The 13680-nt window shown below is 39.4% G+C and overlaps 1 protein-coding gene across 4 annotated transcripts in view; it reads right to left on the bottom strand.

Annotated features, from left to right (window-relative positions):
- Positions 1–11654: 11654 nt before the first annotated feature.
- Positions 11655–13680, bottom strand: part of LOC18440302 (SEC-C motif-containing protein / OTU-like cysteine protease family protein) — a 44924-nt gene continuing 42898 nt past the window's right edge. The window contains exons 9-11 of one of the 4 annotated variants that reach the window (XR_016047104.1): positions 12807–12924; positions 12612–12709; positions 11655–12272 (exon numbers count right to left, since the gene is read on the bottom strand). Coding sequence is in view for 2 of the 4 variants with exons in the window: in XM_020670969.2 (XP_020526628.1) it covers positions 12140–12272; positions 12612–12709; positions 12807–12991 (416 nt within the window). In the remaining 2 variants the exon portion in view is untranslated. Of the gene's footprint in view, positions 12273–12611; positions 12710–12806; positions 12992–13680 lie in introns of all 4 variants that reach the window. The other 3 variants (XR_016047105.1, XM_011627306.3, XM_020670969.2) reach the window with 3 other exon arrangements.

Here is a 13680-nt window from a genome sequence, read left to right on the forward strand (position 1 = left end):
TCAACGAGGACCTCTCTCTCTCTCTCTCTCTATGCTATGCATGTAATAGCCTTCTTCATTTATCTCCATGCTTTTTACTTTCTTATTTTTCTTGCATTTTATCTCCCTAGTTTAGTTGTTTATCTTTTGTTCTCTTTATTTATTCTCTTTCTAAATCAATTTTCTTAAAACCCTCTTTTTACTTAAACCCCTTTCGAAAACTTTCTTGGTTGAGCTCTAAGGTTAAGATAGTAAGGAAGCTGACTTTATCGGCGATTCGAAAAGAATAAGGTCTTAAGATTTGATTCTCCCTCGGAGGATAATTTGAAGGGATCCATACTCTACAAACTCAACGATTTATTTGCACCTGAAATCAAGGCCGGGGAGAAGTCCCCTACCCGCAATTTTGAGTATAAACAATTATATATACCCTTTTTAGATATCCAATCTTCTTATATATTTATAGATTCCATAATACTTATATTATTTAATTATCTTGGTCAACAAGATATGATCACTAAAGAATATATCCGATAGGGGTGGCATGATCATTTAGAGGCTCCAAGTGGGCACCACACACACATCCCATAAGGATCGATGGTGAGCCCCCATGGGCCCTCCATATCATATTTGATTTATAAAAATATAAGAGATGAGTTTTAGAATATGGAAAATATGCTTTATTTCTCTTTGAATATTTAAATACTGATAATTGAATATTCTCAATTGATAAATCTCTTTTGTAAAAAATTGAAATATCTAGAGACTCAAAAAAATTCAAATAACCAATCTAAAAATAATTAATCATCAAAATAATTAAATCCAAATGGTTTTGATGGGAATCAGATTTGTCAAAGGTCTAGATATTATAATATCGTTGAAGCACATCATCTTCTACTGTGGACTATAATCCATACTTGCTTTCTCAAACTGGCCAAACAGTTCCCATGGCCCCAGACCATTACAGGGGTTCATGATTTAGCTACCAAAGTCAGCCAATCGATAAGGAGACACAATCCCAGTCTATAGATTATATGTTCTCCCCTAGATATGAACCCATGGTCACTTAGATTGGATGTATCCATAGCTCAGTTACATAGAGGTAATCTCTTGCACATGTACACGCTTACTCCTCAATGGTAGTTTGCTTTTATGATACGACTATTATATACACATGCCATGTGATGGTTCACTGATGATGCTTTGGCCATCATCTGTAAAGGTCAGCCTTTACATAATGATCACACAGTCCCTTGGCTTACGCTCTTGGGCAACTCCGACCTCATCAATGGATAACTCATAAACCATCATTGTTTTGTTCCATTCCTAGGTAATATGGGTTGTTTAACTTGACTGATTTAGCACGTCGCCAAGTCTGAATATTACCAAATAGCATTTGCCTATCATGGTCCACAAAGGACCACATTCCCACGTTCTCCAAAAAAGAAGAAAAATAAGGGGGAAGGGGGAACAAGGGAACATAAGGGCAAAAGAAGAATAAACAATAGGTCATAAAGACAATCTAAGGGGCAGTCGTCAGTTTGGCTAAAGAATCTGCATCATAATTAGCACCTCAATGAACATGAATGAAAGAAGTTTCACGACCTCTGAGTGCCCATAGAATTTCATCCCACGGGACGAGATAACATTTCCACATTGAATATGACCAGATAACATTTCCTTATTGATCATGCAAAAGACCCCCAAAGCCAGACCGAGCACCTCTAACACTGCCATCAAAGTTAAGTTTAAACCAGCCTTCCGGAGGCTTAGTCCAAAATCGGCGAATAGTAAGGCTATGATTCTTGAGCATAATAATATCTTTAAAATTCAAAAGGAATGAAAGGCTTGACACAACTGAAAGAGGGAGTGAGACATATGCCCAAGAGACAATGGTGCGCTGAATCATAGACTGCAAAGAAGGGACATCTCTCAATTTACCTTCAAAGGTTCTCAAGTTACGCTCTTTCCAGATACTCCAAAGGAAAGCAGGAACTAAGATGCTCCACAAATTCAGTCCAATGGAAGCAAAAGGAGGGTTCTAAAGCTGATGAAGCAAAGTGTGGATGTCCTGAGACCACAACCCATTCCAATTTGTCAATTTAAAGAGCCAACCCCATAACTCAGCAGCGTACTTGCACTTGAGGAAAATATGGTCAATATTCTCCTCATCCTCTTTGCATAAAAGGCATACGTTAGTAATAATCACCCCCTTTCTTCTGAGTTGATCAATAGTGAGTAGTCTTCTGTAAGCCAAGAGCTAGAGGAAAGATTTGATACGAGAAGGAGCCTTGCACCTCCATAATTTAGGAAGATGCTTTTTGTTTACAAAATATCTATCCCTCCAAATCTCATTATAAAGGGATCTGGTGGAAAAACAACGTTGCGATTCCAAGCACCAAATCAATCTATATTGTTTTCAAGGATAGAAATAAAAGGAGCATAGACTTTCCAGCAATGCCCCAAACTGTATATCCACCGTCCTATCCACCCTTCTAGTGGATAGAGTGATATCCTAAGCCGGACTACCGTTGTCAAAAGAAATGAGATTAGCCACCATGGCTCGTCTTGTTTGCCTTATGATATAGATTCGGGTAAAGAAGCTTGAGGAAGAACTCCCCCAACCATTTTGCCTGCCAGAATCTTGTCAAACGACCATCACAAACAAGCCTTCTGGAATAAGCCAGAAAAAGGGGTCTCACACCCTGAATTGCTCGCCACACCACTAAAAGTTTAATCGATCTCGGACATCTCCTTGCAAAAGGACAAACCGGATCTTGTCCATATTTACCAATAATCACTTTAGCTCATAGCTGATCACAATGAATGTAGACAATCCACCACCACTTTCGTTTACAGCCTAATGCGACAAATGACCAAACCCCCTACATTTTTAGGCTGGCACACTGAGTACCACTTGACCAGATGGAATTTATTCTTTGATTGTGAGTCATTCCAAAGTTGCAATAACTGCTGCAGGAGCCTGAAAGAGGGAAAGATAATAGATAGATATGTTAGACAAAGTTGCATTAATGAGAGTCATTCTGCCAACGAAGGATAAATAACAAGCTTTCCATCCATCCAGTTTGACTTGAGCCCTCTAAATAAGGGGGTCCCATAAAGACCTAAGAGAACTACCATTCGGGAGTGGCAGCCCTAGATTCTTCATAGGAAACACGTCCACATCGCAATCGAGCAAGGATGCCCAATTATGAACTTCGGTAGTGGAGTTTGGATTTACCGAGAGTAACTCGAGCTCTCGATATCAATTCATAAAGCTTAATGAACAATTCTCGTCTAGGAGGATCAAGGTATCATCAACATATTGAAAGTGACTAATGAGCAAACCATTAGGCTAAGCCGGCAAGCCTCTAATTTGATTGGAGTCCACCAAGCCTTGGAGCATCTTGCTAAAGGCCTCAGTAACAATAGTAAAAAAGAAGGGGGATAAGGGGTCATCTTTCCTTAGACCTTTAGAAGCACGAAAATAACCAATAGCTTTCTCATTAATCAAAATAGAAAAATGGGTAGAGGATAGGTAGCCCAAAATTCGGGTTCTTCATTTTGACCCGACGAAGCCTATAAGAATCATAATTTTTTCAAGAAAATCCCACTTCACACGGTGATAAGTTTTTTGAAAGTCAATTTTGAACACAGGACGAGACTTTTGAGGCCATGCATATCCGTAGTGTGAATGGTCGCTTGAGCAAGCAAGACACCATCCGTAATATAACGATATTTAATGACAGTTGTTTGAGAGCCCTCCATCACTTTGTTGATGACTAAACGAAGACGATTAGCCAATACCTTGGCCAAAATTTTATAGAGGTTTGACAAAAGACTGATAAGCCTAATAACTTGAAGAGAGGTAATAAAAGTCCTTTTGGGGATCAGAGAAATGAAAGTAGAATTAATAGCAAGGTAAACAATACCGTCATTATGAAACTGATAGAAACAGCGCAAAATGTCGCCCTGTAAAACCTCCCAAAAATCTTGGAAGAAAGCCAAGGGAAAATCATCAAGACCAGGGGCCTTGTACCTTGGCAAATAAAAGACTGATTTTTTGACTTCTTCATGATAGTGGATACAAAGACTAGAGCAAATTTTCAAGCCAAAAAACAAGGCAAAATTGACACCTTCAATAAGCCACTTGCTAAAACTAAGCTAAGTGAATAAGTTACAATCCTTTAAATAAAAATTCCAACCATTTCTAGCATTGTATAATTACTGTAAATAAACTCAAATACCAACTCCTTATAGGGCAATTACATATAAAAAAAGACTAGCTTATGAATTACACTTTCATAATTACATAAACTATGTCTCAAAGCTTAAATACATCATGCAACTAATATAAAAAAATTTTCAAGGAATAAAATCATCTAAATTGAGAATTAGAATGCTAAATTAAAATAGGGAAGCCATGTTTCGAACCCCTTGTGCCGGGGCTACGCAATCGGACCCTATAAGAACTTAACTTTGTCCCTTCGGATTGTACAAAAGTCAAGAGTGTCTAATCCAAATGGGAAGCAATTACACACTTTAAAATCACTTCTTAAGATCTCAACACACTGGCATTATCATCTAAAACAGAATGTAAAAGGTTTGAATCGAATCGGATAAAGAACAAGAGAGTTATATCCAAACTACACACGGTGGTCCCTCGAACTACCAAAACAGTATTGTATGGAAAGATTATGAACCCCCATAAATAAGAACGTGATAAAAAAGTTATAGAAATTGATTGACGCTCTAAGACTAAATTATTTGATGGATTTAAAGCAAAGTAATGAAATGATACTATGCATGATTATGGATTCTCATGTATATAGGTTATAACTCATGAAAGGCCACACTATGAATAAGCATGATGAAAAAGATGATCAAATGGAGATTTTAAGATCAATGAAAATTTTCTAAATTTAAAACTCCGACAACTATAGATGTCAAGAATATGATCTTATGAGAAAAGAAAATTCAATGGAGTTTACCTTGATAAATGCACACTATGGACTTAAGCATAAGAAAAGAGGACCACCATCAAGATCACCATTAGAGGAACTCTAAAGGGTTTTTCTCTTCAATTTTCTCTCACAAAACCTTAGAAGAAGGAGGGGAGCGACAATTTTTCAAAATGGTTTAAGAGTTGAGATACTTAGGGTTTGAGATCTCATGATGTGCTTTTATAACATGGGCACTAATCCAAAGGCATATAAGAGGCCAATGTACCTAGTCACCCATCATCATTCAATCTCTAGGATGAAGGGATGAGATTTCACACCATTATCACTCACCCTAACCCTAAGTTATGCCACTTTACCATTTTGTCCTTGGCCCATGTTTTTTTTCCATTTGTATCTAATATAGCCTTACAAAAATACCATTAGTTTTTTTTTGATAATATATTAGAGTAGATAACCTCAAAGGCTAAAGGGCAAAGAAGTAATTGGAAAAACTTACTCATGTGGAGATATTCTACTTTATCAAAGCCAATCACTTTGTAGATCTTAAATTTCAAACCAATCAATTTAAAGATAATGTCCCCTTCACACATGTGTGTGAAGATATTTTTCAACTCAAATTTGAAAATGCATTTTCTCTTTAATATCAAATAAATAAATAAATTAAACTTCACACATGCGATGCATGACCCATGTGTGAATTAATTAAGATATGTGATAGAAAGGGGGCCTTAATTTATAACATTATATAACATTATATAACGATATATAACACGACACCATAACACAACCCCTTATAAAACAAGCAACCAAATATCAATCTAGTCCCCCGCTTAGGGATCAGTGCCCAGCTGGGCGGTGATCCTAGAGTGAGGCATGGGGTGCCACGTGGTAACCCTATGACCACTCAGATGCTACATGGCACTACCAGGTCAGGACTAAAGTAGAAATTGAGTTAAACAATTTGAAAACTCTCATTTTTTTAGCAAATAAAATTTCAAAAAATTATCTAAAATTCACAATAAATATTTAAAGTATTTTTGAGCAATTATTAGGTTTTTCTCATCATTATAAAAGTGGATAAAAGGTATAGTGAGATCTCAGGCTAATAACTATAGGTATCGAAGTACTCCATTAGGCTAGTCCCGAATGATGTTCTACCGAGTTTCAGATTGACCCAATAGACCTATGTTCCACAGTCTAAAGCAAAGTTACATAATTGGCTATATCAAAGTCACTGAGCCAAAACTTTCGATCATTCGGCTCTCAATGGATTACAGGTGTAACCCTGTGAGACATGATCTAACTCAATTATAGGGGTCCTCTCAAAGCACATATGCACTGGCTCTTCCGAACTCGGATAAAAAATTTGGAAGAGTGGTTTCCTGTACGAAATGAAAATATACATGCTATCTAATGGTCTCATGTCAGGATATACACGTATGTCCCATAAGTCTTGAAGATTCCATATAGAGCGAATACTCAATAAGTACTTGGGTTCTATTTTTCTCGTTTGGATTCTTCAAGCCCTGACCGATTGCAGCTAAACATGAGGCTAACCTATAAAATCCTGACTAGGCGGTGACCCTCATAAATCCTCGAGAAATTGCTTTCTCAACACAAGAACTCTCGATGCCTCATGCGCACTCGGGGTAAAAGAATCTAGGCTCCATTTGGCAAGACGTCAATATTTCAATCTCTCAATCGCTCCCACTGAATGAGAGACTACTGGAATTTAGTCCTTGATATGCCAGATTTCCAACACTTCAAGGGTAAAAGGAGAATCCAGGCTCAAGGACGAATCTTGAGATAAAGTCTTGAAAGACACATCTCCGAAGTCTAAAGACAATCTAGACTCCAAAGAAAAAGCCGCTTTAAAGTAATGCACTATAACATTACTAACCTCCAAAGGATTATCCATATCAGTATTATGAATGAGAGTTACCAAGCGCATGAAAGTACTTAGTATTGTTATCATTTTCTTTAACCCACTTAGATCTAGACCTTTGGAACCAGAAAATTTCTTGAAGCCGAAGAAAGTTATCGAGCTCCACTTTCTTAGCACTTCTAGCCGTCACTTGGTCCTGGGAGATGCCACCCATCAACTACTAAAGAGAATTAAGATCAGAAATCTCTCGTTCCAACCTGCCAATATTCCCAACCAGGTTGCAGAATTTAGTTATGCCCCAAAACTTCATATTATTTTTCAGTAGTTTCAATTTACTGGATAGAAGAAAGCCCCGCCATTGATGGGGCATGAAAGTGGCCTAAGATGAATTCACAACTTTAGCCAACGAGTTATCCTCCAACCAAATCATTTCAAAACAAAAAGGTGGGGGACTTAGAAGCCACCCTACAGGAAACAAGTAAAATAGGAGTGTGATCAAAGGCAAAGCGTTAACCACTGCTTTAGGGAACTTCTCGGCCCACACATCAGGAACCAGAAAATGGTCCAACTTGGACATTTTCGGGTCATTGGTCGAGTTGTCGAACCATGTAAAGGTTGTACCCAAAATATCATAGTCAAGGAAACTATGGCTAGTTATATACTCATCAAACATGAACATGGCTGGGGAGAGCACAGACTGAGAAAGCACTTTGTGCAGTCCCTGAACCATGTTGAAATCCCCAACACCACACCAAGAAATCCCAGACCTGGTCGGAGTACTGGAAAGGAAATTTACGAATTGATATTTCTCCCCCGGAGCATTCACACCATAAACATTAGTCAAGCACTATAGAAAGCAATCAGGGCCACAAAAATATAATGAAATCAAAGGTCCAAAATATACCCCGAAGTTATAGAGGGGTTCCAAATATAGCGAAGACCTTTGGAGAGGCCATTAGAGGGAGAGAAAGCAAAGTCTACTGGGCTAGAGCCCCGAAAAGATCTTAAAAAAGTGACATCCATAGTTGTGAGCTTGGTTTCCTGCAAAACAAGCATGTTAGGTCTGCAACTAAATATCAATCTGCGCAATTGTCTCCTCTGTGCCCCACCCAAGCCACACACATTCCATGACAACACTAACATGGAGACCGAAAACCCCTACCCCTCTTAGTGGTGCATATAGCACCAGAAGCATGGGGATTGAAAGAGAGACCTTCTGCAAGCTCAACAGCCTCCTTCTGAAGTCTTGAACAACGTCTTCTAAGCCTAAGGTTCTAAGGAGCCAAGATGTCATTCGAGAAATTCCTTTCTCCACTAGGGGGATTTCACCTTTAAATTTGGCCTTCATTCCTTCAAGGAGTTTAGCTGCCCGATCACGGACCAGCCCCCTCTTATAAGCTTTGAGTGACCAAGTGCTTGCATCCGGGGGAAGATCCTCTTCATAAGAATCCGAAGACTCAGTGACCAAAACTCGAGGAGCCTTGGGAATATTAGGAATAGCTGCTATCATCAAACCATTTTGGCGCTGCTCAGAAGTTGCCACCATAGAAGGGATGGAGAAAGTAAACCGACCCCACACCTGACTATATTCCCAAGTCGAAAGAGACATCCTTACAACATTCTCTGGAATATCCACTGGATTAGATAAAACTACATCCCTTTCAACCTCAACATCCATAATAGTAACCAAAGGAGCAATTGAAGAACTGAGACTCATTGAAGAACTGAGACTGTTTACTCTAAAGAAAAGAAGATGGAGAGGGCTGGAAGAGAGGAGACCCAAGAAAAGAAGACTGGAACCCATCTGAGGGCCCAGGGAATGAAATATTGTGCTGAAAGGGGTACCATTCGGAGATCAACAGTTGGAACCAAAGGGATAGGGATATCAAGCGCCACTTCAAAAAATCCTTTCCATCATTAACCTTAGCACGAATCAATAGATCATCGACAAATGGCTCTCGAAGACTCCCAAGGTCCACATCCGACCATTCACCCAAGTCAAGCTCGATCTTTCAAGCAGCCGAAAATGCATGATCTGGCCCCTCCGTCACATCAAGAGAAGACACGCTGGCACAACAACCAAGAACACCTACCCTTTGCGTGATATCATGAGAATTGTGAGGAGACACGTTGTCCGTCCGATGAGATTTACCAAAAGGGCTCCTTGTAGATGGTGCTATAGTTGGAGCCGAAGAGACAACCTGGATGTTGATCCCTTTCAAGGAACATCCATAGTTCCTTTTCAATGATTCTCCCAATACATTAATACAGTTAAGGGAAAATGAAGTTCCAGGCGCAGACCGTAGTGGTCCACCTGATCCAACGGCCTACTATTGCAATTTGAATTTGAATTGGAGCCTGGCAATAAATGCTTAGGAAGCATCCCGCCAAGCTTAGCACTCACATGGCCAATCATCTTCTTTCTCCATTCATGTCGGGAAAACCTCTTTTGAGGAGGCGGATGCCTGGGAGACTGCGCCCTCCTCTTTTTGGAAACTACCGTCCAATGGTGGCTATTGTTACCGTTAGCTTGAAAATGACCAGAAACCACCCAAGGAATAGAGGATTCCGATGAAGTTGAACCATGCGAGGGACCGGAGGCTGATTAGATTCAACCTAGATAGATAAGCCAAAAAAATCCTCTCCCGCCTCCAACAACATCTCAGTCGGTCTCAATAGGTAAACTTCTACCCACAATAGGCTGAATTTTCATACGTAAGGTACCAAGGCCCAGACCAGCAGTGGTAAACCACTTAATATCCAAAAGTTTACCATACTGAGATGCAACTACGTTGAAAACCGCTCTGGCGCAAGTTCTAAAGGCCTAGTCATGATGCATATTGAGGTCCTCAATCAGAGGACTAAAAGAGCAAACCATAGCTCTTTGTAACTGAGAGGTTCAACTGCCCGTAGCTTTGGACGGAACTTCAACAACAACAATGCCAGTAGGGGAACGACACACCGGAGTCGAAGGGAAAGCCTCAGCCACCGGTTCAGGCCCGAAACAGAATTCCTTCCAATTCCAAGAAGGCACAAAACCTTTAGAGTTACTAGAAACTTGCTTCCCGAAAGCCTTGTCCTAAGGACCCAGATGAGCTCTGGAACTATGACTGGATCTAGAATTCCTCGAACCATTCAAACCGCTGACCTTCCGATGAGAAGCATCACATGATTCACGGCTAGAGGAAGAACATCCAATACCCTCTGATTTCATCCCATTCCTCCCCATGGCTTGGAAGCATTAGAAAGGTCAGGGAGAGAGAGGAGCAAAGGTTAAAGAGAGGAAGAAAAGAAGAGCCGCAGGGAATAAGCAGAGCCATGACAATGGAAAAAGTTTGTCGAAGTTCAGTTCTCTCTCTCTCCCCATTCCGGCCTCTCTCATAGGAGTGTTCTCTTAAACCTTCATTCAATGCAAATAAAATCTTATTTGGAGTTTGGAAGGGCATTAGCTTCCTATGCCATAACCACAAGGTCAAAAAGGAAGTATCCATTATAAAGTTGTCCCAAAAAGTTCCTGTTTCTTGGAAACCATAAATAACACTAGGTCGAATCCAACCACTAAATTTCGAAAAGGACTCAAAACAATTTTTTTTTTTTGGGGTTAATTAAAACGACCCAAAACGTTTGATTGATTGGAAATCCATCTATGCGGACACATCAGTGATACGATAATCTTCAACAGACAAAAACAATGGTTGCAAGAAAATCATTAACAAAACCCCATGTCAAAAAAATTAAAATGGGAAGGAACTAGATTTCGGCTTCATTTAACCTCAAAGATAATTTGTGAGCAAGAGTTAAAATTGAAGCAGCCACACAAATAAAGATAATTGACCAACAGGAGTAGATCTTCAACTTCCAAGGCACCCAAGTGGGAAACTCAAGAAATTTATGTACTTCACATGCATATGGTACCCACCATCTTCTCAACTCTATCTTCAAATCTACTTGATATGCATATGGTACCCACCATCTTCTCAACTCTATCTCCAACCTATTTAGTAGTTCCATACTCTTATCTTTAACCTATTTAGTAGTTCCATGGCAACAGAAGTTGGTTATAGCAAAATGCTAACCTACTTAGTAGTTCCATGGCAACAGAAGTTGGTTATAGCAGAATGCCAACCTATTTAGTAGTTTCATGGCAACAGAAGTTGGTTATAGCAGAATGCTGTCGGTTTCAAAGGAAAAACGGGACACGTGTATAGTGATTGGGAAAAGACAACGAGAATAGGTTTTTTGCTTCATGTTGGCAATTTGGAAAAGAGTAGGCTCACCAACCATGGTAGGGCCCTTCTCCGAACCAATGATAGTACGATTAACAAAACAAAAAAAAAATAAACAGGGGCGTTTTTGCCATTTCCTGGCGGAACCATCTTCACCTAAAGGAAATGGGTGATGCTCCTTAAGGAAGCAGTTTCTATAAAGCCTAGTCTAATAAGGCCTCACTTGGGATCCTCATCTGGAAATCACATTGTAAATATCTGACTCTAAAATCAATTTCCAACATCGATTATAAAATTTGAAGTTCAAATATAATACAAATCTTGTGGATAAATGAACACTTATTTTTAGAACGAAATTGAAGGTCTAGATAATGCCCTATTTTTAGGCTCAAAATCTTTTTTTTTTTTACGACCATAACAGTCAAAAGCCAAGACGATCGATTTGAAGGTTTACCAATGCCAAAACTGTAATTTTCGGTGAATTTTAGGGTAAACTTTTAGTTGTTTTGATAGGGCTGCAGCCCTATCAAAACATTTTTCTTAGATGTTTTATTCCACGCGTATAAAATGGAGAAGCACTTCATTATCACACAAGATGAATGGCCAGAACACCCCCATTATTGGAAAGGGCACAAAATGAGATCTAATATAATGTTTCAATTCGAATGATAGGACTCCCCTTTTTCATTCTCTCTCTGATTCAGGTGTCAATCCGACAAGCATTTACAATTTCTCCCTCCTGCGAACTAATGTTCATGCACAAACAAAATGACAAGACAATGTCGACAAAAACAGGATGGAAATGTATAACATTATAACCACTAGCTTGTGCTGCAAGCTTGGCAAGTATCATTCATACAGCCAGAAATGAGACCCAAAACAGGACATGAGAGACTTATTTTTGTGGTGCCTGATGTATAAAGATATCTTCTGAAAGTTAACTTCCTCTTACGATGGAAGATTGGGGATTCTCAGTTCTCATTCTGAGCAGTGTTGACTTGATTTGCGGCATTGTGCTAGATCCATCAAAAATGGTCTGAATAACTCCAATTGATTTCCTATTTATAGCTTGGATGGTGCTTTTATCAGATACAAAGTGCACCAAGATCTGGATGTGCCTCTTCTTTTGGCCCAACAGAAAGTGAATCTGAACAAGTTGCTGTCTTTTCACCGGGTGCCCGTCCCTTCCTCCCATTAGTTTTTATAGTTCTCTGGTTACTGTTATGCATCAGAAAAAATATCACTCGGTTCTTTGAACCACATCATCATTCATCTTTGAACCACATGTAACATGAAAGTTTCAGTAGAATGTGCTGTCTGAAAAATCCATAAGTTATAGCACTAAACCCCCATTTTGTCTTTGCCTTTGTTGGCATTAACATATTTATAGAATATAAATGAAAAAATTATTGCACATAGCTCAAAGGCATGAATGGTAGAATTTCACAAAATTCATCTACCTACAAGGAGATGCAGTCAAGCTCCAAAAAAGAAGTTGCCTTATGGCATCCATCGAGCAATGCAATACAAACACGAAAAGTATGCTAAGAAAAATACCTGATAATTTTCACACGATATTTCTCTGTGGATGTTCCACAACAGTTCTTGTACTTTTTCTTCGAACCACAAGGGCATAGCTTGTTTCTTGCAATATTCTGCATTGAAAAAGGTCAGAGAGAAGAAGCGTTCATTCTAAATCAAGGGAAAGTGGATACAAACCAAAAAGGAAAAAATAACAGTCAGGTGTCTCACATTCACAGTGGAAACCTTGCTGGGACTGGAGGGGCTGACCACATGTTGGATTGGGAGCAGCTCACCAGCTCTGATGTCCTCACCATTGCTGGCGTGGTTTGCTTTCTTTGACTGTTCACTGTTGCCAAATTCAGAAGGATCTGAAGGATTGTCACAGATCTCACCTTGCTGCAAATGCTCTAGTACTGTTTACAGTATGAAAAGCACAATGATATGCTAAAGCTAAGCACCTTCAAAACCTTTTCAGTGAAGGACTTGAACAAAAACCCGACGAGGTGTCCATTCAAAATCCAGAAAAGGATACCAACTTAAAGGAGAAATACTTGAACCTAAAATTGATATGGAATTCCATATCATCTATTACCAGACTATATTTGCTTATTACTCTGTACACATAGAAGGTTTTTCTTTCTTCTTTTCTTATTTCTGTTTTCTCTTTTTGACCTTGTTTTGTGATCAAGCTAGAAAGGATATGAAAGGCATACACTTTAAAGCAGTGTTTTAAAAATCGCCGAGTCGGTACGGAATTGGCCAATTCGAATCGGAAATCGATCATCCCGTATCAGTTCTTTTGTAAAGCTGGGAATCGCCCGGTTCTAGAGAGAACCAGCGATTTTGCACAGTAAATCACCCGGTTCTTCGTGTCATGACATCAAGACCCGCCCATCAGGACCCACCCAATCTTCTACAGTCAAAGGGCATTCTTCTAAAATTTGGGGAATTTAGAGGCAAAATTCGTTAGAGACCGGGAGCCCACGGGTCCGCCTGCTTCGCGGGCCTCTAAGTTCTTTCATGCACGTGTGCTCATGATCCACACGCTTCGCATAATCTCATTGCTTCACATGCGCTACGAACGATGAGTACAAAGAACTAT

The sequence above is a fragment of the Amborella trichopoda genome, chromosome 13 (assembly GCF_054954075.1).
Source record: "Amborella trichopoda isolate Santa Cruz 75 chromosome 13, AtrichopodaSantaCruz75HAP2 v2.0, whole genome shotgun sequence".
NCBI classification, from domain to species: Eukaryota; Viridiplantae; Streptophyta; class Magnoliopsida; order Amborellales; family Amborellaceae; genus Amborella; species Amborella trichopoda.